Genomic DNA, 27,998 nt, shown 5'->3' on the forward strand with positions numbered 1-27,998 from the left:
GCCCCGCCGCGCTGAGTGGGCCCCGCGGCGCGGCGCGGAGCGGCGGGGCGGGCCGGGGCGGGGCGGGACCGGACGGCCGAGCCCGGCGAGACAGCGGCGGAAAGTGCCACGACTCCACACGGCCGCGGCGGCGAGGAGGGACCGCGACCCGGCACGGGTGGGTAGGCGGCGGCGGTCACCCTCCCTCTCTCCTTCCTCTTCCACTTCCACGCGGGGGCGTCGTCCCGTGGGATCCCCCCACCGCCTGCCCCCCGCTGCGAGGGGGATTCCCCCCCCCCCCCCGGCGCTCTCCCCCCTCCCTCCGGCTGTCAGCAGACGTGGAGTGGGGTGGGGACACACACACGCGTCCCCGCCGCCTCGCCCCGCCGCTCCCACGCGCGGAAGAGTGTCCCGCGTGGAACCGGGGAAGGCGGGGGGGATGGGATCCCGGGTTTGGGGTCTGGCCACGTTTGCGGGGGGGTCGGGCGGATGAATGGCCCGCGGCGCGGCGAGGGCGGTGCGGAATGGCGGCGTGTGGGGCCGGCCGGGGCGGGGAGGGGCCCCGCGCCGCCCCCGGCCCCCGCCCGCCACCCCCCCGGGCATCGCCGCCCGCCCCACGGCGCTCAAACCCATTCCCGGCCCCGAGCGCCGGCCTGATGAAATTCATTAATCTGATTAAGCGCGGTTACAAAAGGTCACAGCTCCAGGCGGTTGTGCCTTACTTTTTTTTTTTAGCTTAACTACCCCCCCCGCCCCCCAATCCCTCCCAGCTCTGGGAGACCCCCGGCAGCGCGGGGTCCGGCGATGCCCGAAGCGTTCGGAGAGAGGCAGAGACCCCCCCTCACGCTGGGGTCTTTCCAAAGCGGCCGTGGGCAGCTGTCCCGCGGGGCTGCCGGCGGGACCCCGCGCTCCTCGCTCCTCGCCCGGCCGGGGGCGCGGCCCGGCGGGGAGAGCGTGCGCCTGCACACGTGGCCGGGCGCGAGGGAGGCGCCGCCCCGCCTGGCATGTCGGCTCCCCTCCTCACAGGAGCCTGGCAGCGGCCTCCCCTCGCCCGCGTCGCCGGGAAAGGGCTGGAAGGAGTTGGGCGAGGCGGGTGCTACCTGGGGAGGTGAACCCCACGCAGACGCTGAGGAGGGCCAGAGGTGAAACGCCGCTTCGGGCCGGGGAGGGGAGAGACAATTCCCAATAGCGGCCGCAGAGATTAGTCGAGCTGCAGCTGTGTTACGGCCCTGTTACGATCTTCTCGTGTATATGTATATTTTTTCTGCCCCTTTTTTTTTTTTTTCCCCTTAACTCCAAGGCTTAGGAAGGGAGCTGGCAGCGCTGCCAAGGGCCGCGGCTGCTGGTGCCGCACTGCAAGAGCTAATGGAGCGCTAAGACTCGTTCAATTAAGTCGAGCTATAACTGTTGACGATCGGCGCGGCGGCTGCTCTGGAGTTGCTGCGTAGAGTAACACATGTTGCCGGGAGGCTGGAAATGCACAGTCACTTAACGCAGAAAATGTATTTAAACAGAGGCTGCTGGGGACGCGAGCAGGACCCACTCGCAGCGTGTGGGCTTTTCTCATTTGTTTTTAGTTTTCATCTCTATCGCAACAGGGCGATAGAGAGAGAAACTTCAGGAGGAGTATCTGTTGATTGTCTTTTATCTGCTAGCAGTGCTGCCGCCTTCTCCCGCTGCTGGGCTGCCCTGCTGTCGGCAGGATCAAGCGTCCCAGTTCCCTATCCCTCGCCCTCTCGCTCCCTTGTGCTGGAGGAACGCTGTCCCTGGCCACGTCTCTGCCCTCGTGCCACCTTTCGGCGAGGGAGGCTGCAGGCCAGGGGCAGGGAAGGAGATGAGACCTTATTCCTTTGAACCAGAGGCCAAGACAGTGCCTGCCTGAAACAGCGGCTGGTCCCTTAGGTGCTGCCTGCTTCTCGCCCTGATGGCCCGGGACATAATTTTGCGCTTTGGAGGAAGCTGAAATCTCAACCTGGAAACTTATGTGTTGGGTCAACGAGCTTTGACCGATGTGTGCCTGTGTCTTTAGGGAGGGAAGAGCTTTTTATTTGTTTTTTTTTTTTTAACCTGCTGGGAGGTGCTGTAGAGGAAAGGGTGCTGCAGATGCTTTGCAGGCAAGCATTGATGCGGCCTATGCAGAGCCTGGCTGCACCAACCCAGTTTTCTCCTTCTCCACCCTCCAACGCTCCATCACTCTTCTTTTACATTGCTCTAACCAGAGAGGCCACCTTGACACCATGGCAAAGTGCAAGCCTTGAACTGCAGGGGGAACGGTTGCAAAGAGCATCTTTTCCCACCTGCAGCACCTATCTAGACCAGGGGGAGGTAACAGTTATATTTTCCTTTGGCTGTGTAAAGAAATAAGGTTTCTGTAACTCTTGCACGACCTGTCTCTTCCTTTGCTCCTGCCCACCTGATGCTTGACCTGTCTGGTTTAAACCAGGGTTGGTGGAGGGCTGAGTTGCAGAGGTATCGAATTCCCCTGGATTTTGTGGAAGCAGTTGCACAGGGGAGGAAAGGCTGGACAGGTGGGAAGGCTCTAGCCTGGTTTTTGACTCTTAGCTGTCTCTGGCAAATGTGACCACAAGACACTGAGGGTGGCCCCAGTGCTGTCACACTGCTTCTCTGTGGGTTGGTTAGTGCTGGAAATTGTTCGGTGCTGAAAACCCAGCAAGGCTGAGTGCTTTACTGGTTTTGCTTCCTTATGGCGAGTTGGACTTTTGCTCAGGGCAGAGGTGACTGCATGTGCAGGATGGCGAGGGAGTCTCCTGGGCTGTTATCTGGGATGTTGGGAAGTTTGATGGATAACAAGAAAAAGCCACAGGAACGTAAGAGCTGGAGCACAGCATTTCAGCTGGTCCCTTTACATGAGAAGGCCAAGTGAAATACCAGTTGTCTGTCTTGTTCCTGTTCTGGTGGTGGTGAAAAGCTTTATCTGAACAAGGTATTTTGGGGAGGGAGTTTGCATATGGAGATATTTGATGATTTCCACTGTTTTGGCTGGGAAAGATGATGACAATAAGCAGGATTATCATGCTTAAGAAACTTGATAAAGCTTTATCAAGTATCATGCTTCATCTTGATAAAGCAGGATGATCCTGCTCAAGAAACTTCATGCAGATAAATGTGCTCAGTGTCAGACATGAACTTGATTTTTTTCAAATGTGGACTCTGATGGCTGGTGGTGTCCCTGCACCTCGTAGGCGCACAACCCTCTCCCAAAGCAGCCTGGGCATCAGATAGAAAACTGTAGTCACAGGGAGAAAATCCCATGCCCCAATCCTCCAGCTTGCCTCTAAGGATGAGGAGAAGGTAGAGAGGTGAGGATGCTGAAGTCTTCAAGCCGCCTCAAAGCCTGGCTGTCAAGCCGAACCTATACATGCGAAACTATCCTCTAGGCATCCACGAACAGACAAGCAGTGGTACCTTCGGTGCCCTATTTTTCCGTGTCCTGGCTAAGGCTTTGCGCAGGTGGGAAGTGTGGAGGGCTTTCCTGCTGAAGGGCAAGGCACGCGCGCTCCTGCCGCTGCGCTCCTGAGGGGGACTGCATCTTGCTGTGCAAATCCAGGAGCAAACTTTCAGCCCTCCGAAGGGAGAAGGCAGCGAGGTCAGGAAATGCCAAAGCAGAGCTTCGCTCCTGATGCTGACGCTGCGGCGTGTTGCCTCTTGCATTTATGCATCAGGAAGTTCCCAGAGGAAGACTTTTCCTTATCCCCCAAATGCCAAAGCCAGCCTGGTTTGATTTAAGCGCACGCGGTAGCATACAGCCTGCTGCTGTCTTTGCGCTGTCAGAGCGATAGGCTCTTCTGTGGACGAGTTGTTGGGGTGGTCCATGCCAAGTCTCAACCGCAGCAGGAACTCTACTGGTAGAACTTGCTCCTTGGAGTCAGCGCCAGGTCTGCCAGGACCAGCCCCCCACTGTGGGCTGCGGGGCACGAGCATTGAGACAGGACCAAAGTTTCCCTTTGCCCTGATAGCACTGCTGGGAGTAATTGCTGCCTGGCTGGTATCTCTCACTCTTCATTTCGGATTTTCTGCCGGCACGCCTGTCCTTGGGAACAACATGGGATTTCTCTGGTCCAGCGGTGGGAGCTCGAGAATGGCCCATGCAGACATCTCAGCTGCTTTTATGAGCTCCGGCTGCTGTGACGGCTCTTTCAGCAGGTCCACAGCTCCTCTAGGTTAATGCTCTGGGCTGCTTTTTTCTTGTGTTGGTTTTGTTTTGGAGGGGGTTGTTGGTTTTTTTTTGTTTAGCTAGAAAGGACTTTAATGCTAATCGGCGTTGTTATCTCACCCTGGCTGTAAAGCCTGACAGGAGGCAAGGTACAGGCAGCTTTTACTGCAGCGGGGCTGGGTGAGGCTGCCTGCAGGGGAGAGGGAGCCTGGGGCTCAGGCACCCTGCTTGTAAGGGTTTTGGGGGGGACAGCAGTGTGCAGTGAGATGTGGGGCAGGCAGAGGGCTCCAGCACCATGGCGCTGTGTCCAGCACTGCGGCACTGCATCCAGCACCACCATCTCGCCCACCTCACTGCCCCGGTCCCTGCATAATAACACTGTCCTCTGTCATCCATCCTCTGCATGCTGGATGCCTCTATTGGGGCAGGATGGAATGGAGGTTCCCAAAAACCCAAACAGCAGAGGTTTGGGTTTTTTCCTCCGTGGGCTCCATCCAGCTGCTTTTGGAGGTGGCAGTAGCAGCTGGTGGGGTCAGAGTGCATTTGCCAGTGCTTGGTGATGCCCTTGCCCTAAGCTGGAGCGGCAAATTTTTATCTAAATATGAAGCCGTGGTGGTGTGAGGTCAGGAAGGGTTTATTTTTACCGATGTATTGGGATTGCTGGGCAAGGAATGCAGGTTGCCTTGTTTTGCCCCAAAAAGAGCTCCTGGGTGCTTCAATGTAGCCCTAAAACCAGCACAAGGTCGTGCGTATGTGTTCTCCAGCCCTACTTTTTATTTACTGCCAAGGAGAAGAAATCCAGCCCTCTTCACCCTGCAGGTTAGGAGTAATCTGTCTGTCCTGGTGGGGACCGTCCCAAAGCAATGCTACCTAGTCAGAAGGAAGTGACTTGGCACCAGTTGTGCTGGGATTGAGCGGGCTGACGCTGTTTAAATCCAAAACAGCCGGGGCAGACGTGAAGTTGCGATGCCTGTAGTATCAGCTGTGATCTTGAGTGGTGCCCCAGGGTAGAAAGTTGGCCCTGCCAGGGGAGGCTGGTTCCAGCTGGCATTGGCAGCCCTCCTGCTTGCCAGATCTCTCCTGCTTTGCTTGAGATGCTTGGAGAGGTGGGCAGGGAGAGCTGGGCTGCTGGTTAAACCATCCTTCCCCACGCAGGTGTGTATCTGTGGTGGGAGATGGCCGCTTTGCAGCTCCTTCCAGCTCTGTACCCCCTGCTTGGGCATTGGAGGAGAGTTTTTCATTGCACTGTCACCCCCTTGCTGCACGAGCAGCTTTGAGCTGCAGATTTGGCTGCGAGTTTGCTGCTCCAGCTGTTAGAAAGGAAAAGGCTCCGAGGTCTCTCCCTGCGAGCACTGAGGTTTTGAAAATATGCTGATCTCCTTAGTTTTATTCTTATTTTTGCCTCCTCCCCTTTCAGCCCCTCCCTCCCTCCTCAACCCACAACCTCTTAAAGAGGAAATTTGATAATGTTTACAGTTAAGCGTGGGGATGGGAACTTCTGATAGCCGAGGACTTTCTGCATTTTCCTGATTATGTTTTGAGGCACAATGACGAGAAACCATAGCCTGGCATCTCCTGGAAAGTGCCCCTTCGCAGATTAGCTGCCTGACTTCAGCATCTGGGGGTTCATGAGCCACCTCAAAGCCACGTGGAGATGATGCCCCAATGGGCGAAACACGTGAGCGGGACAGCAGAGAAGAGATTGGCTTTGAAACTAGGGGCAGGGTTCAATTAGCAATTAAGAGGAGTGGAGATAGCAGCATCTTTCTCCTTGTGTGGCTGCACCCTACCTGCCAGATCTCAGACCAGGCAGTACAGTTTCTGTTGCTGCTCCATGTGTTATGGGTGGAGAAACTGAGGCTGGAGAGGGGGGTGGGAAGGACCCTGTGCCTGGCTTGCCTGCCAGCTAATAGCAGAGGTGGAAAGAGAAGTGCCACATCCAGCGCTCCCTTTGCAAATCTCACTTCTTCCTGCAGGCATCTATTGGGAAGATGAGAGAATTAATGACCATGCTTTTTTTTCTTTAGCTTGAACTTAGGACTTTTATTGGTATTTGCATCTCAAGGAAATGGTTGTGGCTTGGTTCTCTGTATGGCGTCTGTGCAGGCAGCATCATTGCTGGGGTGGTTTTCATCGCTGGGAGCAGCTACCCAGTGGGATGCGGTCACTGCGTGTCCTCCCCGCTGGGCTGGGCAGAAGCCAGCAGTGCTGCAGGGTGCAGGTGGCAAAGGGAGAAGGCCAGAGCTGCTGCAAAGCTGGGGAAAGCTCTCCTGTGCATGCTTTCTGCTTCCAGGGGGATGCTTTATTCCAAAGTTGAGACCCGGATGTGCATCTGGGTGCAATGAAAAGGCCAGGTGCTCCAGGGAGAGCCCAGATCTTGGCCAACCTGCACCAAACAGTCTGAAAATGGACTCTCTTACTGCTGCAGGGCTGCAGGTATTGCCTAGGGTCATGCAAAACCATGCCATTGGCCATGTAATGGGTAGTTGCTTATGGCTGTCTCTGATAGCATCTCTGGTTTTTTCTTCCCCCTCTTTGGTTCTTCTGGAGATTGCTGCAGCCAGTGAAATTAGTCACTGCAGTACGACTGGACCACTGTGCATAGGCAACATAGTGGAGGAGCACAAACTTGGAGGTGTGTAGGTAGGTCTCCCTCACCAGAGCTTTGTGAATCTTGAGCATTTGTCTTTTCAGTGCATGGTGCCATTTGGAGACACAGATGCCCATATGAAACTCCCTGCTCAGAGGGGCCATTGCATCTCTTTCTTTCCCCCAACTAACTGTTGTTCTGGTGTCTTGCAGGCACAGAAGAATAAGGCAGGATGGATGTGTATGACCCTCAGACGCTGGGAGTTATGGTCTTTGGAGGTTTTATGGTGATATCGGCCATCGGGATCTTCCTGGTGTCCACCTTCTCCATGAAGGAGACATCTTACGAGGAAGCTTTGGCCAAGCAACGCAAAGAGCTTGAGAAGACCCAGCAGCAGAAAATAGAGAAAAAGAAGAAAGAGAAACCTGTTGAGAAAAAAGGAAAAGCAAAGAAAAAAGAAGAGAAACCTAATGGAAAGATCCCAGAGCAGCAGCTGACTCAGGAAGTGACGGACTCTCCCAAGGATGTGGTTCCTGAGCCTGCTGTGGTACCTGAGCCTGTAACTGTTGAGTCTCCGATCGCAGCGGTGTCAGTGGCCCCCCAGGAAAAGGAGAAACCTGCTCCATCACCTAAGGAGAAGAGGAGGAAGGAGAAGAAGGTGGCAAAGGTAGAGCCTGCTCCTAGCCCAGTGTTGGCTTCACCTCCTGTCAGTGTCCCCAAAAGTTCTCCCGTCTTGGAGGTGACCCCTAAGGAGGTGCCTGTCATGGCTGTGCCGCCAGTTGGCACGCAGCAAAGTGCTCCGGTCATCAGTTCAGTCGCCATCAAGAAAACCGATGCTCTTCCGACCCATGAGGAGCAGAAGCATGATGGACCTGTCAAGAAGAAGGCTGCATCCAAGAAGAAGAGCGAGCCAGGTAAGGCCAAATTCCTCTGCATATTCCCCATCGAGTAAGCCAGCAGGGCACCTTGGTGCTGTTAATACAGAGCTGTCCCATTCTGAGATCTCTTTGTTGTTCTTCAGTGTTGGAAACAGGGCAGCTGTAGAAAGGCTGTCTCTGGTGAGATGGACCATGTATGCCAAGGGGAAGGTGGGTTGAAAAAGCCTGTACTGTACTGTAGTTCTCCCTGGGGGGAAGTAGAGTCGTTTTGAGTCAAGAGGTTATTGACTCTTTTGCACTCCGTAATGTGTTGCCTCCTGCATCGGGTACCCCTGCTTGGTGCTTAGCTCCTTGGTCCAGCACACAGATGTTGGAGAGTTACAGGTTCCTCTCAGATTTGCTGTTGTGTTGGGGGTCTCTGAGCAGATCTGCACACCAAGGATGAATGGGAGGTGCATGTACCTGTCCTGGGAGAGGGAGCAGCTGCCAAGGTGCTGGACATCTGGGTGGAAAGCCAAGATGAGGTGTTTTCCCCTTCCACCCCTGATTATTAAAAGCACACAGGAGTTCTACCACTCTTCTTCTACGGGGAGGTGGGTCACTGCTAGAGTTTCCTCCTTCTTCAGTGGAGGTAAAAAACAGCCAATTGGAGGAAAGAGGATTGAAGGGATTTTATACCGTGGGGGATTGATCATAGGATAGTTAGAGGGAAGTGACTTTGGATATGCCACAGGGAAGGGAAAACTTGCCTGTCATCATTCATGCCCCACTTGATTGACTCGGAGATGGAAGAGATTAAAGAAGGTGATCCCAAACTCTCCAGGGTGTAAATAGGTGTGGGGAGCTGTTTACTTTCTAAACAGCTCTGTAGCTGGATTCTTGCCTCTCATTGTACCAACGTGAACAGTTTGCATTTTATTTTTGCTTGAGTGATAATTACAGGCACTAAAAATGTGAGTGCTTTCAGACCTGTAGAAGTGTTCCCATATGGACATGTGGGAGAAATCTCTCAGGTGTTCTCAAAGATGTGATGTGGTGTGCATAGGTTTCATTTCTTTCTTTATCTACAAAAAACCCAACCAAACAAAAAGACACCCCTACTTGATAGCCTTCTCCAGCACATCCAAACCTAGGCTGCTGTGTAACCTGGCAGTTTCCACACCCATGATTTGGAAGAGGGCCTGCTACTCAGCAGGAGATTTTGCGGCCGCTGGTCTCCAAGGTTGCATTAAAACTTCTGTATCTGCTCCTCTGAGGAAAGGATTTTACTAAAGGCCATCTCCACATAGAGATGAGGTTTGAAACGTAGCTGCTACTGGAGGGTATCGCAGTGATGCTGTTGGGGAAACTGGAGGTGGCTGGTTTGGCATGTGCATGCAGGGATGCACTTCTCTAACACTGGAAAACATGGCCCTAAATCGAAGCTGTAACAGCCAAGGGAATGTGGATGGGAGATGAACTTTTAGCACTTGTTAAGTTGGGAGTTTTTTTGGCTGCTCCGAACACCCACTCCTTTGGGAATGAAGTGCCGGTCCTGCATGTCTTAAAAGCCAAGAGTGATGTCTTAGCTGCTCCTGTGGGATTTTTCAAAGGAAAGCTCTTGGCAGTATTTGCGTCACGAAGTTGGCTGCAGTTTGACCAAGGTATTATGGGCAGTCTTTCGGCAGCCTTTCAATCTCTCCTCCTCAAGGTAGAAGCAACAAATTATCCCATGGCAGATAAAAATGGGTGTTCAAAGTGTTCAAAGACACATGCTCAGCACTGAAACAGATGGCAAACCTGACAAGAGTGTCTTGGGCTATCTTTCTCTTGTGTGGTTCGTTTTTAGCCTCCTGCATCACACAAACTTGCTTGCAAGTGGTTAGTGTGTACTCGCATCCCAGGTTGTTATCTATGATAACAGGAGCCACGCGCTCCCACGAAACATGCGTGGGTACCCAATCTGGGCTGCAGTCTCCCGGGTGTGGGGCTCCGTGCAAGGGCCATCCGTGTCTGCCGTGTCCCTTTGGGTTTGAGAAGCAGCTCTTCAGACCCCTTGTCCGTGCTGTGCTTTCCCATAGCAGCTTTGCTGCATGGCTGCTTCTTGTTTCGCCGCTTCCTTCGGCGAGGCATGAGGTTCCCGACTCTGCAAATGGGCTCAGCAGCAGCGTAGGCTTCCTTTTACTGTGGCTTGGCAGGCTGCCCCGGCTCCGTTTGCCAGCTGCAAGGTGGGGTTTGCATCGTGCCCGCCTTGTGCAAGGCTTGCTTGCGCAACGCCGCCAGGAGATGGGCAAAATTTCGTTTGGTGGGTCCCTCCACCCAGCAGGACTGAGCCAGGGGATGTGATGTGTTGTCCTGCATCTGCACTGTTGCCAGCATGAGTAAAGTGTGAGCCAAGCTCTTGGGCCCTGGTTACACAAGACGGTGGAGCTGCCCCGGCTGCGCTGCTGGGAAGTGCTGCTGCTGGTGAGACAGACTCTGCTGCTGCCAGGGCTTAGTGCTGCCATCCCAAATGGATCTACCAGAAGCCAGGAGCAAACAGTGTGTGCTGGAGCTGCTAGGCGTTCCCAGGCTTTGCTGCTCTGTTGCTGTGATGGGTTGACTGTGGCTGGCTGCCAGATGCCCACCCAGCTGCTCTCTCATTCCGCCTCCTCAACAGGATGGGAAGGAAAATAAGATGGGGAAGCTCATGGGTTGAGATAGAGACAGGGCAATCGCTTAGCAATTACTATCACAGGCAAAACAGACTCGACTTGGGGAAAACTGATTTAATTTGTTGCCAATTAAAATAGATGAGAAATAGAGATGAAATTAAAACAACACCTTCCCCCCCATCCTTCTTCCCAGGCTCAACTTAACTCCTCTACCATCTCCTCTACCCTCCCCTCCCTGAGCAGCACAGGGGGATGGGGGTTGTGGTCAGTCCATAACGGCTCCTCTCTGCTGCTCCTTCCTCCTCACACCTTTCCCTTGCTCCAGCCTGGGGCCTTCCATGGGCTGCAGTCCTTCAGGATGAACCTGCTCCAGCGTGGGCTCCTCTCCAGGGGCTGCAGGGGAACCTCTGCTCCGACACCTGCAGCACCTCCTCCTCCTTCTTCTCTGTCCTTGCTGCTTGAAGGGTCCAAGCTCTGCATTCAAGAGACCCTGGTGTTAACAGCTTTAGAGGCTCTGGAGCTACTGGAGTCCAAACTGCTTTTTCTTCTGGGATTTTTTAGGAAAATAAGCCCACTGGGCCATAGATACTGTGCAGGAGCTCCTAAACCACTGCCCGCCACCCTCTATCTATCGTGACCATGTGCACTGTGGTCCTACAACAGCATCATGGTCCTTGATGCTACTTGGCTTTCCCGGGCTAGCAGAGGGGTAGGGAAAGGGTTGGAGTTGTGTTGTTCCCTTAGCAAAGAGGTGGAACAAACCTGCCTAGTGAAAGGCGGGAGATGACCTTGCTGTGCTCTGCATCACTGACACTGCTGCATGGGGTGACATCCCCCAGCAAGGTTGTATTGCGGTGTGGTCCAGCTTCTGATGCCCAACGTGTTTCTGCTCCCTGGCATTGGCAAAGTATGCCCAGCTCCTGCTGGGAATCACTCAGTTTGATGGAGGATGGTGGGAGGGTGGTGGGACCAGTAGTAGAGCGAGGCAGAAGTGACAGCTGGCTCAAGAAGCACACGTGTGTGGTGAGTGTCACCTCCAGCACTTCTCATATTGCTTTCAGTTAGAGAGGTATCAAACTTGACTGTGGAAATCTGAGTGGATGCTGGTTTGAAATGGCAGTTGTGGGCTTGAAGCCAACTTAGATGATGCTACTCAGCTCTGCCATCAGCTCGAGCAGTCCCAGTCCCTCCTCTCTCCTCCCTAGCACCCGCGGACTCGGACGGGCCCCTCTACCTGCCCTATAAGACGCTTGTGTCCACCGTCAGCAGCATGGTGTTCAGCGAGGGGGAGGCCCAGCAGCTCATTGAGATCCTGACGGAGAAGGCGGGCATCGTCCAGGACACCTGGCACACGGTAGGGCTGCCAATGCCGTCGTGGCCGCCTGCTGCCCGGGCACTGCTGAGCCTCGGGAGGTGTGGAGGGGAGGGAAGGTGGCATGTTTTCAGGCAGGCTGGCCCCGAGGGTCAGTCCTGGAGAACGGAGCTCAATTTTCCCTTGGAGCAGAGGGCAGGATCCTGCGCGTGTGGGATGGTGGGGATGGGTCTGGAGGTGGTGGTCCCCACTGACGTGCTGCCCCGCTGGCAGGCCACGCAGAAAGGTGACCCGGTCGCTGTCCTGAAACGCCAGCTGGAAGAGAAAGAGAAGCAGCTCACTGCTGAGCAGGAGGATGTGGCTGCTGCCAGAAACAAGCTGCGGGAGCTGAGCAAGGTAAGCACTGCGCAGCCCTCCCAGCATCCCTGGCGTGGGCTTTGCTTGTCGTGGTCACGCTGGTGTGCCTCCCGCTCCCTGCATCTCATCCCCCTTGGAGGTGAAGCCCAGGGGCTCTCTGGGTCCTTCACCTGTTTACTGTTTTCTCCCCAAAAAGGGGAGAAGATCCCCACCTGACCTCCTCTCCCCAGGCCTGATCCAGCCTGGGAAGGCACCAGCCCAAAGAGCCGCAGGGTAGCGCCTGTTGGCAGCCGCAGGAGAAGCAGGGGAAAGCCTTCTGCTTCTTTCTGCTGCTTTAGGGAGGAAAATAAATCCCTGCTCGTCTCTGCCCAGATCATCTGAGCTGAGAAGGAGCTGATCCATCCCTTTTTAAGGAGCCTGATCCTATTTATACCCTCTATCCCCAACTCAGCCCCCTACCTCCACCTCTTTTTGGGTGTTGAAGTTGGAACAGACCCCCACAACACTGGACTCGGCACCTCCTGCCTTGCAGCTGGCAGGACCCGGCAGCGGCGAGTCCATCTGCCTGCAGGCAGGAGAGGAGAGGGCAAAGCCATCCCATGTACTTGGGCACTGTGCTAAACCCCTGCCTGTGCAGACTACACAGGGCAGTGGCACAGCATTGCCCAGCTGGCTAATGGAGCACTCCTGCCTCGGTGGGGGGCAAGAGGGTGGGGTTTTGTTTGTTTTTTGGTTTTTTTTGTTTGGTTGGTTTGGTTTGGGTTTTTTTTTTTAATTTTCCTGCTTTGCCCCAAACCTTATGTGGTGTTACTGATCCTGGGCAGGGGGGGAAATAAAATTCCAGGCTGTCTTACTCCTTTCTCTTAGCTGGCCCAATGTGGAACAACAGTGGCATCCAGTGGCCACAGAGCCCAAAACAAAATGCAGGAGGAAATGTAAGTGCTAAATGGCGTAGCTGGGCACGGGGGCAGCTCTGAAAGGGCTGAACTTTTAAGTCTTCTGAGCTAGGAGGCCGCTGGTTTCACATCCCCTTAAAGCGGGGAAACTCGTACGCTGAGGACTAACTGGGTAACTTCTCCCTCGAAGGAACTGGCGGCTGAGCGGGCCAAGGCGGCGGCTGTGGAGGGCAAGCTGAAGGAGCAGCTGCTTGCCCGCGAGCGGGAGATTACGGCGGTGCAGGCACGCATGCAGGCCAGCTACCAGGACCACGTCAGTGAAACGCAGCAGCTCCAGAGCAAGGTGAGCCCCACGCTGTGATCTGCAGCTTCCTCCTCTGGTTGCCGGGTGGCTTTTGGTGGCAGATGCATGGTCTTTTGAAGAAGACTGAGATGTGCGAGGCGACCAGAGCCTCAGGGAGGGGCGAGACCCTGCGATGCTCCTGGACCGTGGTGCTTGATGGAGAAGAGGCATGTGGGAGCATCCTCATGGGATGTTGCGTGCCTGGGGGGCTGTCAGCATCAGTAGACACCCCACTGTGTTGCCAGTCCCTCTTGCTCTATGGGTGGGCTTCACAGGGAAAGCAAAGGGGCCAGCGGCGGCATTAACCCCTATTGGGCTCCTCTAGATCCGGACCCTGCAGGAGCAGCTGGAGAACGGCCCCAACACACAGCTGGCTCGCCTGCAGCAGGAGAACTCCATCCTGAGGGACGCCCTCAACCAGGCCACCAGCCAGACGGAGAGCAAGTAAGGCGGGGGCAGGGGGCAGAGCCTGGGGCTACCCTCTGGCAAACCCTGGGGTTGGCTGTCCATTGGGCTTGGCTTCCCCCTTTCTTGAAGGTGCTTCTACAGACACCCTAACTAGCTGGAGGTAGAGGAGGGAGTGAGGAAGAGCTTGCCAAATGGCTTTTGAGGGGCTGGCAGGGGAAACAAGGATGTTCTTCCCAAGTGGAAGGGCAGGGAAAACCCTCTCTGCTTTGGGGTCACCTGTGCTGATGCTAGAGCCAACAGGCAGCAGAGGGGGGGAGAGGGGACCAGAAGGCACCATGGCACTTCCCCCCTTAGGGGAGTTTGTGCTCTCAAACTTCAGAAGAAATGCAGCTGGGTCTTTGATGGGAGTGATGCTGCAGAGACCTGAGACCTGCCTGGTGCATGCAGAACAAATAGTAGCTAGCTAGAAGAATTTCGCACTCCTTTATATATGAAGTCTGAAATGGCTGGTGATTAACAGCGGTCAAATAATTACAGACCAAACTCCAGCTGCTTAGAGTGCTTCCTCTTGTGTCTGGGAACACAGATCCTCACGTCCTCTACTTCATGAGAAAGGAATGTCTCCTGTGATTGAAACACAGCTTTTGAAAAGCGATTTGTCAACTCTTTCCACCCCATCCCTGAAGGACCAGGCGTGTCCTAGAAACAGGCAAATGCAACCATTGAGATGTTTCAAGTCCTGTATCAGGCCCACAGGAGGATGTGTTCCCCCCTAGGTAACATCAGAGATGCTTGACTGGCCTGCAGGCTAAAATAACTCTGCTTCTGTTGGTGCAGGCAAAACGCTGAGCTGGCCAAGTTACGGCAAGAGTGCAACAAGCTGATGAAAGAGCTGTCTGAGAAATCGGAGGTGCTGCAGCAAGAGGAGCAGCAGAAGAAGAGCTGGGAGATCAAAGCAGTGGCCTCAGAGAAGCAGATAGAGCAGCTGCAGGTCAGGCAGGCACTGGCAAACCCACTCCCCTCACAGAGATGGGGTGGGTGGCTAAATTTTCATGGGATCTGTGGACTTGGCCATGGGAAGATCTTTGGAAGGAGATGAGCATCCACGGTTGGAAAGCAAGCTGCCTTGCGGACCTCTTAATTGCCTCCCCCCCATTAGTTTGTCACACGCAATGCACTCTTTGTGCAGCATCACCAGCAAAGCCTAGGGAGCACGATGCCCCGGTTGAAGCTGTTCTTGCTCACCTGTGAAGCTCACGAGCCTCATGTGAAGGTGTGGGGGGAAGCCTAGAAGGTGCACGCTGATGGGTGGTACCCTAAGGTGAGAGGGGAAACCCACTGGCCCCCGCCAGCCTGTGCTCACACGGACGTAGGTGCTCTCTCTCGACTCAGCTGTTTTTAAGCCCGTTGCTCTCCCTCCTTGTTGCAGGAGGTAGAGCTTGTGGCTTTTTTGTTGTCACCAGGGTGTGGCTGGGTTTGGGGTTTTTAGGGGTGTTTAAAGGACACCTCCCAAGTAGAGCCTCAGAGCCTCTGAGCTGCTGTCGGTGGAGGAGCAGTGGCGCGTTGTCGGCAGGCAGGCTGTACCCATGCAGGGAAGAGCATTTTCGGGGGGTGGGGTGGCAGTGCTCCTGCTGGGATTTGGCTAAGCCGGGGGCTGGAACCATTGATCCTGGGTACCCCTGACCCGGGAACTTGGAGTTCTTTCCCTCAGGGGTGGCAGACGGGGTGAGGGATGTGATGTGTCCCTCCTGCATCTGCTGTGGTCTCCGAATTGCTCTGGCCTCTTTACAAAGGGGCTGTGGTGGTGGAGACCTTTATCTGGGCATGCCAAAATGGTTTTGTAGAGGTGCTCCTAGAGCAAGGGGCCTTCAGTATCCTTGCTCTTAATTTTTTGGGTGCTTGAGGATGTGGACTCCTTTTGGTGGGCTGTTTTTGGCCCCTGCTGCTTTTGTAGGCGAGGAGCAAAGGGGGGTGATGTGGGCACGCAGCCGGCATGAAGGCAGAAGCCGCCTTCCTGGGTCAAAACACCAGCTTCTAGGAGAACTTCTCCAGGGCTGTCAGCTTGCTGCACACCTCAATACTAGTTAAATAAATCATACTAGCTGGAAGCCTTTAAAGCCAGTGATGTGTTTAAAGTGCTAGGGAGAATGTGCTTCACAGTAACACCTGGAGCTCTGAGCTGAGGATACAGGGTCAAATCCTCAAATAACGGAGAAGTCCTGCTTTCTTAGTGGTTCTGGAAGCATCACTCAGACAGAGATGGGGCTGCTGGTTTACCTTCTTCTGTCCCCTCCATGCAAAGCAACGTTTCTCCATCTGCAAGAGTGCAACTTGTACCCTTAGAGCTGCTGGTTTGCAACACACTCCTCATCCTCCTCCTCTGCCTTCCCCTTCGAAGCGCCTGCCTTGGCCAGGCCTCTTCCTCGCTGCTTTCTAAGATGGAAAAAAAAAGTCTTCTCTGGCCCAAACCGCACAGAAAATTCTTCCACGTGTGGAAACACGTGGCTGGGTGTCTCCGTCCTGCTAAGCACCGTGGCAGTACCTCTCCCTGCTGGGCTGGGGCTGTGCATTAGGACCAGGGCTTTAAGAGGTTTTTCAGAGCTTAGCTCTCCAGAGGGGAAGATGGCTGTGGTCTTGGCCCAGAACCGAGACGTTTGAGTGTTGTCTGCTTCCCACTTGAGGGCTGGCAAATGATAAAACGCGAGCGCGAGGCAAGGTGCTTCATGCACAGGGGGAGTATGGGGGAAGGATGACTTAAACCCCCCAAAGCACAGCTTAAAAATAACATTATGTGACACATGGAGCTTTGCTTCAAATTGGCCGGAGTGCCTGGCATGCTACGGAAAGCCTTCTCTTCCTGCCATGCAGGCTTCCCAAAGGGAGGTGGAGGCGATGCTGCAGAAGAGACTGGACGAAGTAAGCGACGAGCTCCGCAAAACCCAGACCAGCTACAAAAGCTTGTTAGCAGATGCAGAAAAGGCCAAAGAACAGCAGCAGAGCATTGCTGGTGAGGACCTTGGATCGGTGCAGGGAGAGCTGTGGGGCAGACTTGGAGCTTTCAGGGCCAGGTGCTTGATGGGGCTGGTTGGGGCAGGACAAGTAGACCCAGGGATGAGTTAGGCTGCCTGGTGTCGGTGTGAGCAAGATGTGGGACTGGTCCATGGTCCTATCCTAGGATGCCACTCCAATGCCTCTCTCCTGTGCTGTCCTGCATCCCTCCCTGCCCTTTCTGTGCCTCCTGAAAGCATCCACGGCCAAGGCTTCTTTAGCCAAGAGTCCTGCTTGGGCAGAGCAGGATGGGGAGTCTCCAAATTTGTTTGCACCTACCTTACCATGTTTTTCACCCCTTCCTCCAACAGAACTGCAGGCCAAGCTGCTGAGCTCCGAAGCAGAGGTTAAAAGCAAGTTGCTGGAGCTGGACAACGTGAAGGGGAAACTGCAGGATGCCAGCTTGGAGAATACAAAGCTCCTGGAGAGGATCAAATCCATCGAAGCTCTGCTGGAGGCAGGCCAGATGAGGGAGGCAGAAAAAGACAGAGACTTGCAGGTCGCGTACTCGTTTAATTGGGGTGGGAGGAGGAGAGGGGGTTACACTGCTCAAGCAGGTGTTTTTGCACTGTGTTTAATGCAGTACCTGTGCTATCTTTGCTCTGGGATCCCCTCTGGGATGCCGCAGAAAGGGCTGACCTGCATCACATGCCTAGGACAGGTAATGAAAGTGCTTTCTCTCTTCCAGGCAGCCAATGAAGCAGAAATGAAGCAGCTGCGGTCAAGGTGGGTCTAGATGCACATGGAGACTGCTATGGTACCTCCACCTTGCTGTCCGTGTGTCCCAGGCTTCCCTGGGTGCCAAGCCCTGTGGGTGAGGGCTTTCCACCCTCTCCGTTAGGCAGGTTTGGGGACTGCGACACTGGGAAGACAAGGTCAATCCTAGCCAACACAACTGTTTAAAATATTAATTGGCTCCAGTGCTGGCCCCAAATAACAGCCAGTCCGTTCTGAAGTGAGACTGTAATTGCTGGCAGGCATGTGGAGGCTGACCAGTCCTGCAGAATAGGAGGTTCTGGTGGTGGTGGTGCTGGGGGTGGGATGTCTCTGATCCAAGATGAGCTGGGCCAACCAGAGGAGGCTTTTTAAGGATGTTTCCAGGTATCTCCAAGGATGGAGATTCACTACCTCTCTGGGTCCCGATTCCAGTGTTTGACAACCTCTTCCCCCCAGTGCAGAAAGGTTTCCTGTCATTTAATTGGAGTTTCCCATGTCACGGCTCCTGCCTGTTGCCCCTTGTCCATGTGCTGGGCACCTCTGAGAAGGCTCAGGCTGTGCACGGGGGGAGGATTTCTCAGATGCCCTCACTGCCAGCAAGCATCCAGCATTCCTCTAAAGGAGGGAAGCTGTTCAGTTGTCCTGGGACGCAGGACAAGAGACTTGGGTGGTTCTTGTCAAGGTCCTGAACCTTCCTTGGTGTCCTCAAGCTGAGGCTCCCTTCAGGGCAGGTGGTGAATCTGAGGGTGTGGAGGGAAGCTGCAGGCTCTCAGGCATCTAGTTGGCAGCCCTGATTTATGGTTACTCAAGATAGTAGGATGATACTTTCAAAATGCAGCCTAACGAGCTGTGGATGGGAGTGTGTTGGGAGCAGTCCCAATTGTGTAAGCCGGAATTTCTGGCCTTTGGATCAGGTTACTTCTTCCTCTTGTCCTGGGTGTACAGCCAGCCAGCTACTCACTTGCTTGTTATTGCTGATAAGCTGGTAGAAAACTAGACCCCATTGCCATGGTCATGGTTTTTAGTCCACCTCCCTCCTCCTCCCACTGTGTGTAGATCCCAGAGCAGACTGGGATAGGAGGGGCTATGATCTCCTTCTTGACAGCTCGCTGCCCGGGAGGGAGGTGGATGCTGAGACTCACTCCTACATCCTGCCCTTCCAGGCTCCAGGAGAAGACAGACCAGCTCTCATCCTTGGAAAGGGAAGCCACAGAGCTGCGAGAGGCAGTGGAGCAACAGAAGGCGAAAAACAACGTACGTGAGTGAACCAGGCTCAGCTTTTGCTGCTTGCAATGTTTTCCTCCAAAACCCAGCTCTCTGGGGTTTGAATGACAACCCATCGTAGTTGGCTACCGATGGCTCTGTGGTGCGGCCAGAGGCTCCTCCAGCCCCACAGAGCACTGGAGGCATTGCCTTGTCTGCCAGAGAGCAGGAGTCCCCCTGGCAGGCTGCGCAGCTCGAGCTGATGGGCTGCAGCAGGCAGTGGGCTGCAGCAGGCAGTGGGCTGCCTGGGTGGAGGTGTCTGTCCCCTGTTCACTTGGGAGATTTAGGACCTGGTAAGCCAGGGAGATCCTACTGCGGCAGGGTCAAGACAATCCCTGAGCAGGGGCCCATCACACCTCATTGCTCCTCTGCTCCTTATCCCTCTACTACAAGGCAGTATCAGTTACGTGGAGGCAACCTTGCAGCCCTCCACTTGGTCTGTGTCCTCTCCAGGCAGCTCTAGGCATCCTGAGGACTGCTTCTGGAGCTCCTGCCTCCGTCCAGATCTGCTCTGCTCCCTCAAGGCCACTGCCTGAGCGATGCGGTGCATTGGGCCACTGCAAGGATGGAGGGGAAGGGGGCGCACACGGGCAGTGGGAATGGAAGACCCTTGACAAAAGCGACGGGCTGCTGCCTGTTTTCCTGAGTGGAGGCTTTGAAATCCTCCGCAGTGACAACAAGCAGCTTGGTGGCCTTCGGCGTGATGTGTGGCTTATTGCCCTCTGTGTGTGGTCTCGGCAGGACCTTCGTGAGAAGAACTGGAAGGCAATGGAAGCGTTGACCACAATGGAGAAGGCGTGCGAGGAAAAACTACTTGCTGCTACAAAAGCAAAGGTGAGCCCAGCATTTCTTTCTAGCGGTGATGCTGGTGTTGTAAGGGAAACATTCAGCCTCCCTGAGCCACCAGAGATGCTTGCCCTGGGTTGCCTGCCTCCTCTTAGGAGCTGGCCCAATCCTCCTCCTAGCTTCTCCAAAGTTTGTCTTGAGGGCTGTGTATCCCTGGTACAGGTCATGGTCAGGGAACTGGGAAGATGGGTCAGGGAACTGGAAGAGACGTTTTTGTGGTTCTCAGCGGCAGCAATTTTCTCTGTTGGCTGGTTTCCCCATACCAGCTCACCCCTGTAGGCACAGAAAAGCAGGACCGGTATTGGCAGCCTGGCTGTCAGGTGCCCAAGACCTCTATCCCATGCCAGTTTGTCCCTCTTACAGGAAGAGCTGGCCCAACAGCTGGACGCGCTCCAGACGCGAACCAAGCAGATGCTGCTCTCTGCCCTCCCCGGAGTCACCATGTCCTCGCAGCAGGTGGGTACAGGCTTTCTTAGACCCCCGCAGAGTCTCTACCACATGGGAGGGACAGACGTCTAAGCATCCTTTTTGTTCCTTGTTCTCTTTTTTTCAGACTCAGGATTATGACACGTGGCTACAAGAGTTTAAGGAGAGGACCATGGATGTGCTAAAGCAGCAGACGATTACAACAGAGCCTACGGTAAGTGAAGGGGCTGGAAAGTGGAGGGGTGAGGGAGTGCCTGAGGGTCACTTGTTTCTTTTCCTCACCCCTCTCTCCATCCCTTCCCTCTCTTTTCAGGATTCAGCACTTAAATTAAGAGAGGCAGAGGAAGCACAAAGCACTTTACAAGCAGAATGTGAGCAGTATAGAGCTATCCTTGCAGAGACGGTAAGTTGCAGCCCTTTGCGCTGTGTTGGTCTTCCACTAGAAGTACCTCTTGAGAGATCTCCTGGAAGCCCAGGCTGCCCGTGGGCTCATGGTGGGCATCCCTTAGTATGTTGGGGAGCTGCCGTGTGGAAGACTATTTGCCAGTGAGACAGGGGAATAGGAGAAACTTGAATTTCTAGAGCTCTTCTTCAGCCTAATTGTGTCAGAAACCTTCCTGGTGGTGGTGGGATGGGGCACAGCAAGGGTTCTGATGAGCAGGGTGGTTGAGCCAGCCTAGGAACTGGGAGACCCTACTCCCACCTGGGGCACCTAATTCTGTCACCTGTTCGTTGGCCCAAATCCTTGGAGAGGTGTTGGGTATGCCAGGGCTTCCAGCCCTGACACTGCTCGGCTTAGGAGGGCTGGAGGAGGTTTGGGCTCAGCTGAGGCTTTGCCAACAGGAAGGGATGCTGCGAAACCTGCAGAAGAGCGTGGAGGAGGAGGAGCAGGTGTGGAAAGCAAAGCTCACGGCATCTGAAGAAGAACTCCAAAAGGTGCGTGTTTGGGGCACGCCTGGGTTTGTCGCTTGTGGAGCTGGACTTACAGGAGCAGAGGGGCTGTTGGCTATAAATCGGATGGTGACCCTAACTGTTCCTGTCAGCCTTGAACTCTGAGACACAAGGACTTTCTCTTCTCCCCAAATCTACCCCTCCTGTCGCCCAAGCAGCAGACAAGAAGCCCATCTCATGTAGGAGCTAAGCCTCTCTTCCTCCTGGATCCCACCTCCCCGCCTGGTGTGTGCCTAGACCCTGCCAGTGGAGCTGGAGGAATGGTTGTAGCTCCCCAGTTCAGGCATGGTAGTTGGGAAACCATGTCACAGCTTCAGTAATCCAAGCTCTGATGCTTGGAAATCGGGCTGAGCCCTTCTAGTGGGCCCTGGCTTGACGGGAGGAGAGCATGTGCAGGGCTCTTGGACTCCCATTTTCAGAAGAAGTTGGCTTGCTCTCAAAACCCGGGTTGACCTTGGCGTTCGTTGAGCCTTCAGAAAGGAGCTGAGGTCCAAGCCACGTACTGCACATAGTTTTGGGTCCAGCTGTTCGTCTAGCTCTGGGTACCGCTCTTCCTAGCTAAAAAGCCAGCCGGCAGCTGCCAGAACGCCGTTGTTGCCCAGGAGTTTGGTGGGGAGTGTGTTTTGTGAGCTCTCGTGACTTAGCTGGAGTCTAGGAGAACTTGGCTGGCTGTGCCTTTTCTGCAAAGCAGACTTAAGTTATCTCCTCCCTCTTGAACGCAGAACTGAGATGAAGCTACTTTCCATGGTCTGGCTGCTCCCCATCCATCACATGGGGTTTTGAAGTTAACTGGAGCTGCAGGGAGGTGGGGGAGTTCTTGTACAAGAAATCTTTGATTTCTCAGCCTGTTGCTGGCTCCTGCAGCGCCAGCGCTGCTGAGGGCTGGTGTAGGATTGCACGGGGATGACGTGGCTGCTGTTGGTGTGCTGGCAGCAGGGTGTGCATGATGGGATGAACGTCTGGTGGCTAGGGCAGGTCCCAGAGCAGTCCTGCCTCTCTGTGGAGAAGAGGTGAATTCCTCCTTTCCAAAAAATTCAGCAACCATGGAGTCCTCTTCAAAAATCAGTCTAGGTTTAAATGCAAACCCCATGCTTTTTATGATAGCTTGGCTTCTCTTAATAGCAAAGCCCATGACACCTCATTGGAAAGTCTACCTTGCTGCTTCCAAACCAAAGGCACTTTCAGTAGGAAACTTGCACTGAGACTGGTGCCAGTTTCTCGAGTATTGAAAGCAGACTGCAGCCAGCTGAAGTCCTGCAGGCAAAAGCTGTTACCTTGCTCCATGATTTACGGCCTGGGCTTGTTGGACTCATCCTCCCTGGGAAGAGGAGCTCCTGCCCTGCAGGCTGTGGAGCTCCGCTTTGGTGTCAGGTCTCTTCCACACTTGAGTACAGGATGAAGTGGGAGAGGTGGGAGTGAAACACTGGCCTGTTTTTGGTTGAACAAAAGATGCTCAGTGTCCATGTGAGACACCATTCACTGACCTTCTCTGATACTTTCTGGCTTAGTCGCAACTCCAGCTGAAATCCCTTGAAGACATGGTGGAGAAGTTGAAAGCAGATCTGCAGAGCACAGATCAGGTAAGGTTTTTTGGGTAAGGGAGAAGGTCCCTGCGCAGGTGCCAGACAGATGCGTGCTGTGCTTGGGCTGAGCCGGGACCCATCTCCTGACTTGCCCTGGGCAGGGCAGCCTTGGGCCATGGGAAATTCGGGATTTGTTGGACCTCAAACAGTTAACCCCCTCCTGCTTTCCTCTCTTTTAATCCAGCTAAAGGAATACACCTCTCTTCTGGAAACACAACTGGAAAATCACTTGGAGACAGCCAGCTCCGAACGCCAAAACTACACAAAAGAAGTTGAAGTCGTAAGTGTGGCGGCCGTTACCTTCTTAAATGCTTCTTTCTTCTAAGCAAGCCTGACTCAGCACCCATCCACATTTTGGGGATTTGGGGAGTGCCCTGGGGATCTGCAGCTTTGCAAAGCAGGAGAAAATAGATTGACGTATTTGCTCCAGTCTGGGTTGTAGGCACTTAAGGTCAGGAGATCCACTGGCAGGGGGATGGGACAGAGAGATCTGTATGGAGGTGCTGTCCACTGCTCCTCCGTGGCCTGCAGGATTTCTGTGGCTCAGGTGAGATGGAGCTGTCTCACAGCCATCTCTTTCTGAGCAGGCATCAGCAGGCAGGTTAGCAAGTGATGCCATCACGGCCTCTTTGAGAAGATGTTGCATCAGAAAAATGCTTCCCTGGGCCAAAGGGCTCCAAACCCAGTGCATAAATGGACTTTTGTTCTCTCTGTTCCTCCTCGTCAGTTGAGGCAGCTCTTGTCAGAGTCCCAGGAGCAGCTGGAGGCAGCGAAGACAGAAACACAGAAGCAGAGCAAGGAGCTGGCCCTGGTAAGGGGGACCTCTGGAGCTGCCCTGCTGGGACATGGCTGCTCTGCCCAGGGCTGGTTTGCAAACCCAGCATGGGGCCGGCATCCTCCCTGTGGGTTCGGGGAGGGGAGGAAGGCACAGCCAGCGCACGGGGAAAGCCGGTGCTCCTGGGCACCAGACTGATCCAGCTTTCAGAGCGGATGTTCATGACCCAGGAGGAGGTTTTTATTTGCCTGCCTTCCCTCCTGTGATGGGGTTGGGAAGGAAAGGAGAGCAGCAAGGCTTGCTCAAGCTGGCGTGTGGCAGAAAACCCCAGCCGCCCCACTGATGGACACTGGTTACCCCAGCACCACCCTGGGGCAGGGGTTGGGGTGCCTTACACATCCGTCCATGCACCTCCGGATGGGAGGACTGAGGCTGTGCAGCCCGTGTGTAGGGGTCACTCAGGGGGCTGAAGGATGGGGCCAGGTTTCTGCAGGTAAGTGGGGGAGAGGACTGCGATAAAGGGCCAGGAGAGCTAACAGACCTGCCAAAGCCGTTGTGGTTTTTGTTTTTAAGTCCATACTTTGATTGTGAGAGGCTCAGGAGACTTTTAAAAATCCTCGGTGGTACTGCTGGCTTGCAGAGCCGCTCAGAGTGGAGCGAGCCGGGCGTATGGTTTCCCTTGAGTGCCACGACTCTTCCCAGCCTTGCAGCTGCTACCGTCCAGCTCGCTCAGCGAGCTGATGCAGCCTCTTGCTCTCGAGGGAATGTGGCGTGCGGTTGTCATTAGCCTTAATCTCATTAGATGAGCAGGCGGTTGTAAGTATGGAACACATTTGCGTTCATCCAACGATGTGTTCCCTTTCTTCTGGCCAAGGCACGCTGTTAGCTTGCAGCTTGACTGCCAGTGCTGCTGCGATGCAGGATGGAGCTCTGGTAGATGGAGTGGGGGGGGTTTAATTGGAGGGTGGAGGGTGTTCAAGTAACTGCCTCCCCAGCCATCCCAGCTGTGATCGACGGCAAAATGAGACCTGCCACTCTGCCTCAATTGCTTTATTTAACACCTCAACTATGTTAGTGCAAACCCTCAGCAGTGGCTTTAAACCAAGGTGCTGAGTGATCAAAGGAGAGCAGACAAGGTGCGAGTATGTGCTCTGCACCCCTAGGAGCTGTCGTGCCTCAAGCTGCCCAGGATAGGTACCACCATCCTGCATCTAGCAGGAACTGAGGTGGTTTTCTGAACATTTCAGCTCGTGTGCAAGCAAAAAAGCCGTCAAACTTTATCTATAGGTCCTTGTGGGTCTTGTAATGGCTGCGGTGCGGGCATGTGTAACTGAGCCAGGCTTGCTGGTCCTCCTTCCAGGTCAGGCAGCAGCTGAGTGAGATGAAGAGCCGTGTACAGGATGGAGAAGTAGTGGGGTTACAAGCTGACCCAAGCGAGCCTGCGCCCCTCGAGGTTAGGGTGGTGAGACTGCTACCCATGCAGGCACTGACCCTTAACCATGTCCCTTGTCCTGTCTCACCGTCTCTAACCGCATGGAGAACCGCACGTGGCTTTGCTCAGGGCTGTCGCGGCTGTGTCGTCTCCTGTCCTGTGTGTTGGGGGGGAAGCCAGCCCCCCATCCCGTCAACCATGCGCCCTGTTCCCACTGGGAACATGTCACCAGCCGGCTTTTGCCAGGCTGTTCCCCTTGGGAGCCCTCTGTCACAGCATCAGGCTGGCAGGATTTTGGGGGAGGCAGGCAGGAGATGCTGCAAGCCCTCGGGCCAACATCGCCACCCAACGATGCCCCATTGGGTTCGGGGCTTGGATCTCCTCGGAGGAAGGGGACACCCTGACAGAGCTGCACCAGGATGCCTTCTCAGCCAGCGGGGATTAGGATTACAGCGGCTCCGTAAATCTTGCTGGAGCCGGGCTGAGGGCATTAGCAGCGGCTGTTGCCTTTTGGGCTAACACCTCTCACCGGTGGCGGTGCTGCCACGAGCCAGGCTTTGTCTCTCTCCTTTAATCCCGTTAAGTGTGGAGCCTTCTCCCGGGTGCGGGGACCTGCCAGGCACGCCCTCCGCTATGGGGTGCCTCTCATCCCAAGTCCCAGCTGGTGCTGCCGGAGGAGCAGGCAAAATTTGGCAATGCAAAGCTGAGCCCTGGGCTTGTCATTGGCATCCTCCCGGCTTTTGTGCAGAGAGGAGGGGTGCCAGTAGTTATTGCCCTTCGGTCCCCTGGGGAAAGCTTCAGTTTTCGTTTCTTCTGTCTAGCCCAGCTTTCTTGGTGATGTTCCCGCTAGCTCCTCTCTTGGGTCTTTTTTTAAAATTTTATTTCTGGGTGTTTTCCCCTTTTCTCAACTCAGTTGAAGACTCAGCTGGAGCAAAACGAAGCACTGGTGGAGAAGGAGCAAGTGCTGCGGCAAAAGCTGGTGTTGGAGCTGGAGGAGGTAGGTGCGGGCAAGGAGGATACAAGGGTTTGTAAAGCCTTTATGGGTTTTCGGCTGCTAATGAAGCCCAAGAATTAATTTCAAGAATTAATCTGAACATTTTTCCCCATCCCTGTCTGCATCTCAGGCATTGCCCTATTCCCTCACACATCTGAAGAACTTCTTGTGGCAGCTGTGCTAAAGCCACGTGGCATTGCTGGCCCCTCAAATTGCTGGCCCTCTGAGTTCCCCCATTTTTTTGCCAGCTTTTTACCTTGAGGGTTAAGGGCTTTAGCTGGGTTTTTTTCTGCTTCTGGCAAGAAATGCCATCTTCCTGATGGAAGCTGGATCAGCAAAAGCAATGCATTGCGTTTAGCATCCAACTGTCTGACAGTGGCTGTGTAACCTAACTCTTCACCAGAGGCAGACCCACCAGGCACAGGGGCTCTACAGGGCAGGATGCGGGAGGTGCCTGCTGCTGTTAACTCACGTGTTAATTGAGTATGTCCCCCCCCTTCCAGGCCCAGACCTCAGCGTGCAGTTTGCAAGCAGAGCTGGAAAAGCTGAGACTGGCTGAAAATGCAGCAGCTTCAGACGTGGAGGAGGCCCAGCATCTCAAGGTGATTTGGCTGCCCTGCTGTCTTGTGCTTGGTGTTGAGCCAAGACAGCAAAAGCCATGTCTGAGCAGGACTGCAGGCATGGTTTATCATTCTTGGGAATGGTGGGGCAAGGTAGATGGTTCCCTTGCAGGTAGCTCCCTGCCCCAGGGCTGGCTGTGAGCTCTGACGTGGCTGAAGGACAGCAGGGTGCAAGTCACAGCCCCTTCATCCAGATAAGGATGATGCTCTGAGCAAACGCTCTTGCAGGCTGGGCTTTTCACGTATTGGGAAATTGTTCTGCTCCGGCAAGGTTGTCTCAGCCCATGGCGTCTCCTGGGTTTGACGGGGAGCCAGAGTGAGCTGTAGGTGGTGAGGTGATGCCTGGCATCTCCGGCAAAGAGGGAGCTGGGTGCTCCTCCAGCTCGTGGCCATCAAGGTGGCTCAGTTCAGACCCAAGGTGACCAGAGGTGTTTTGGAGGGGGGTAGGTCACCAGATGGCAAAGGGAGGCTTAAGCAGATGCCTTCTTTTGTATCCTGTGTAGGAAAGACTTGAAAAAGAAAAAAAATTAACAAAGGACCTGGGCCAGGCAGCAACCAAACTACAGGAGCTACTGAAGGTTACCCAGGACCAACTGGCCAAAGAGAGAGAAACGGTGAAGAAGTTGAAAGAACAGCTTCAGGAAACGGTACTTCTGGTGGCCACAGCCATCCCTCCCCTTGATATTGTCAGAGGCCGCGGGCAAGTGTGCATCAGGCAGCGGTTTCAAACGGGAAGCAAGGTGGCACCTGCTGCCAGAAACCATCCGGGTGGCTTTTGGGAAGCCGTGGGACCACACGAGATGGTGGTCGCAGTTCTCCCTGCCCAGAAGGGAGGACCTGGCCCATCTGCGAAATGCTTGATGCTTGAGCCACCTTGAGAATAAGGTTGAGACACAGTTGAGTAACCTACCTCTGTTTTCCTTCTCCAGGGGGAAGAGGACAGTTCAAAGGAAGGGACTTCAGTTTGACGAGTCTGTGACCTGGACCTTACTGTTCAACTTACCAAAATGCCTTATACATTCCTAAAAATAAAAATATATGCTGAATTTACTGTAGATAAAAGATACAAGCCATTAGTGACCCAAACCCTAGTTTTGAAACTTTAAAAAAAAAAATACAAAAAAACCCAAAAAAACCCCAACCAGTAAACACTGCAGGTGTACGTTTGTAAGAAAATCTTCATACTGCTTTGTACAACTGTTCGTTCCCCAGGGAGCCGCTCTGACCGCGCTGGGGTGGGCACCGGGGCTTCACCCTCCTTGCGGCAGAATCCACGAATGTGTGAAAAGGGAAGACTGTGTTTGTACATCAACCAGTGCAATTATTATTATATTTTTTCTTTTTTCTTTTTTTTTTTTTTTGTGGCGTGAAAGAAGCGTGAAAGTTAGGACCCACCATGGAAGGAAGCCTCTCTTGGAGGGGTGGCTCTTGGCACGTATCCTTTGTTTATTTCTGGGTGTCGATGCAATTAAAATGATGACATCGTGAAAAGAGCTTGTCCTTGTGTCCTTATCTAGTGAGGACGTATCAAGCTGTAGCCCTATATGTAGTACCTTGTCCTTTATTTTTCTGGGGTTTTGGGTGGTTTTTTTGGTTATTTTTTTTAAGTTTGCAGGCCAGGCAGGTCTTGGGGTCACTGAAGAAGGACCCTGCTGTGGCCAGGAGCCGGTCCTTTATCCTGCCTGCTCCTCGCCGCGCTGCAGAAGCCGTCCCCGCTGGGTACGTCCCCTCCCGTGCAGGCAAAGGAGCGGAACTTCTCCTTCCAGCAGCGCT

General features: G+C 54.3%; 1 protein-coding gene across 2 annotated transcripts; it reads left to right on the forward strand.

The window, feature by feature from the left end:
- Positions 1 to 27,590, forward strand: RRBP1 (ribosome binding protein 1). 2 transcript variants are annotated; one of them, XM_075496629.1, is made up of 24 exons: positions 1 to 157; positions 6,956 to 7,657; positions 11,460 to 11,608; positions 11,840 to 11,962; positions 13,010 to 13,162; positions 13,488 to 13,606; positions 14,408 to 14,561; positions 16,439 to 16,577; positions 16,930 to 17,117; positions 17,307 to 17,344; positions 18,499 to 18,589; positions 19,340 to 19,432; positions 19,808 to 19,900; positions 19,998 to 20,084; positions 20,184 to 20,273; positions 20,714 to 20,806; positions 22,330 to 22,401; positions 22,589 to 22,684; positions 23,132 to 23,215; positions 24,540 to 24,632; positions 25,525 to 25,608; positions 26,109 to 26,207; positions 26,729 to 26,872; positions 27,155 to 27,590. In XM_075496629.1, the coding sequence occupies exons 2-24, from the start codon at positions 6,976 to 6,978 to the stop codon at positions 27,191 to 27,193; spliced, it is 3,003 nt and encodes a 1,000-aa protein (XP_075352744.1). In that variant the 5' UTR covers positions 1 to 157; positions 6,956 to 6,975; the 3' UTR covers positions 27,194 to 27,590. The 2 variants fall into 2 exon arrangements, with proteins under 2 accessions (XP_075352744.1, XP_075352745.1); XM_075496630.1 differs by lacking the exon at positions 24,540 to 24,632.
- The last annotated feature ends 408 nt before the right edge of the window (positions 27,591 to 27,998 follow it).

Source organism: Mycteria americana, chromosome 3, assembly GCF_035582795.1.
Source record: "Mycteria americana isolate JAX WOST 10 ecotype Jacksonville Zoo and Gardens chromosome 3, USCA_MyAme_1.0, whole genome shotgun sequence".
In the NCBI taxonomy this organism is placed as follows: domain Eukaryota; kingdom Metazoa; phylum Chordata; class Aves; order Ciconiiformes; family Ciconiidae; genus Mycteria; species Mycteria americana.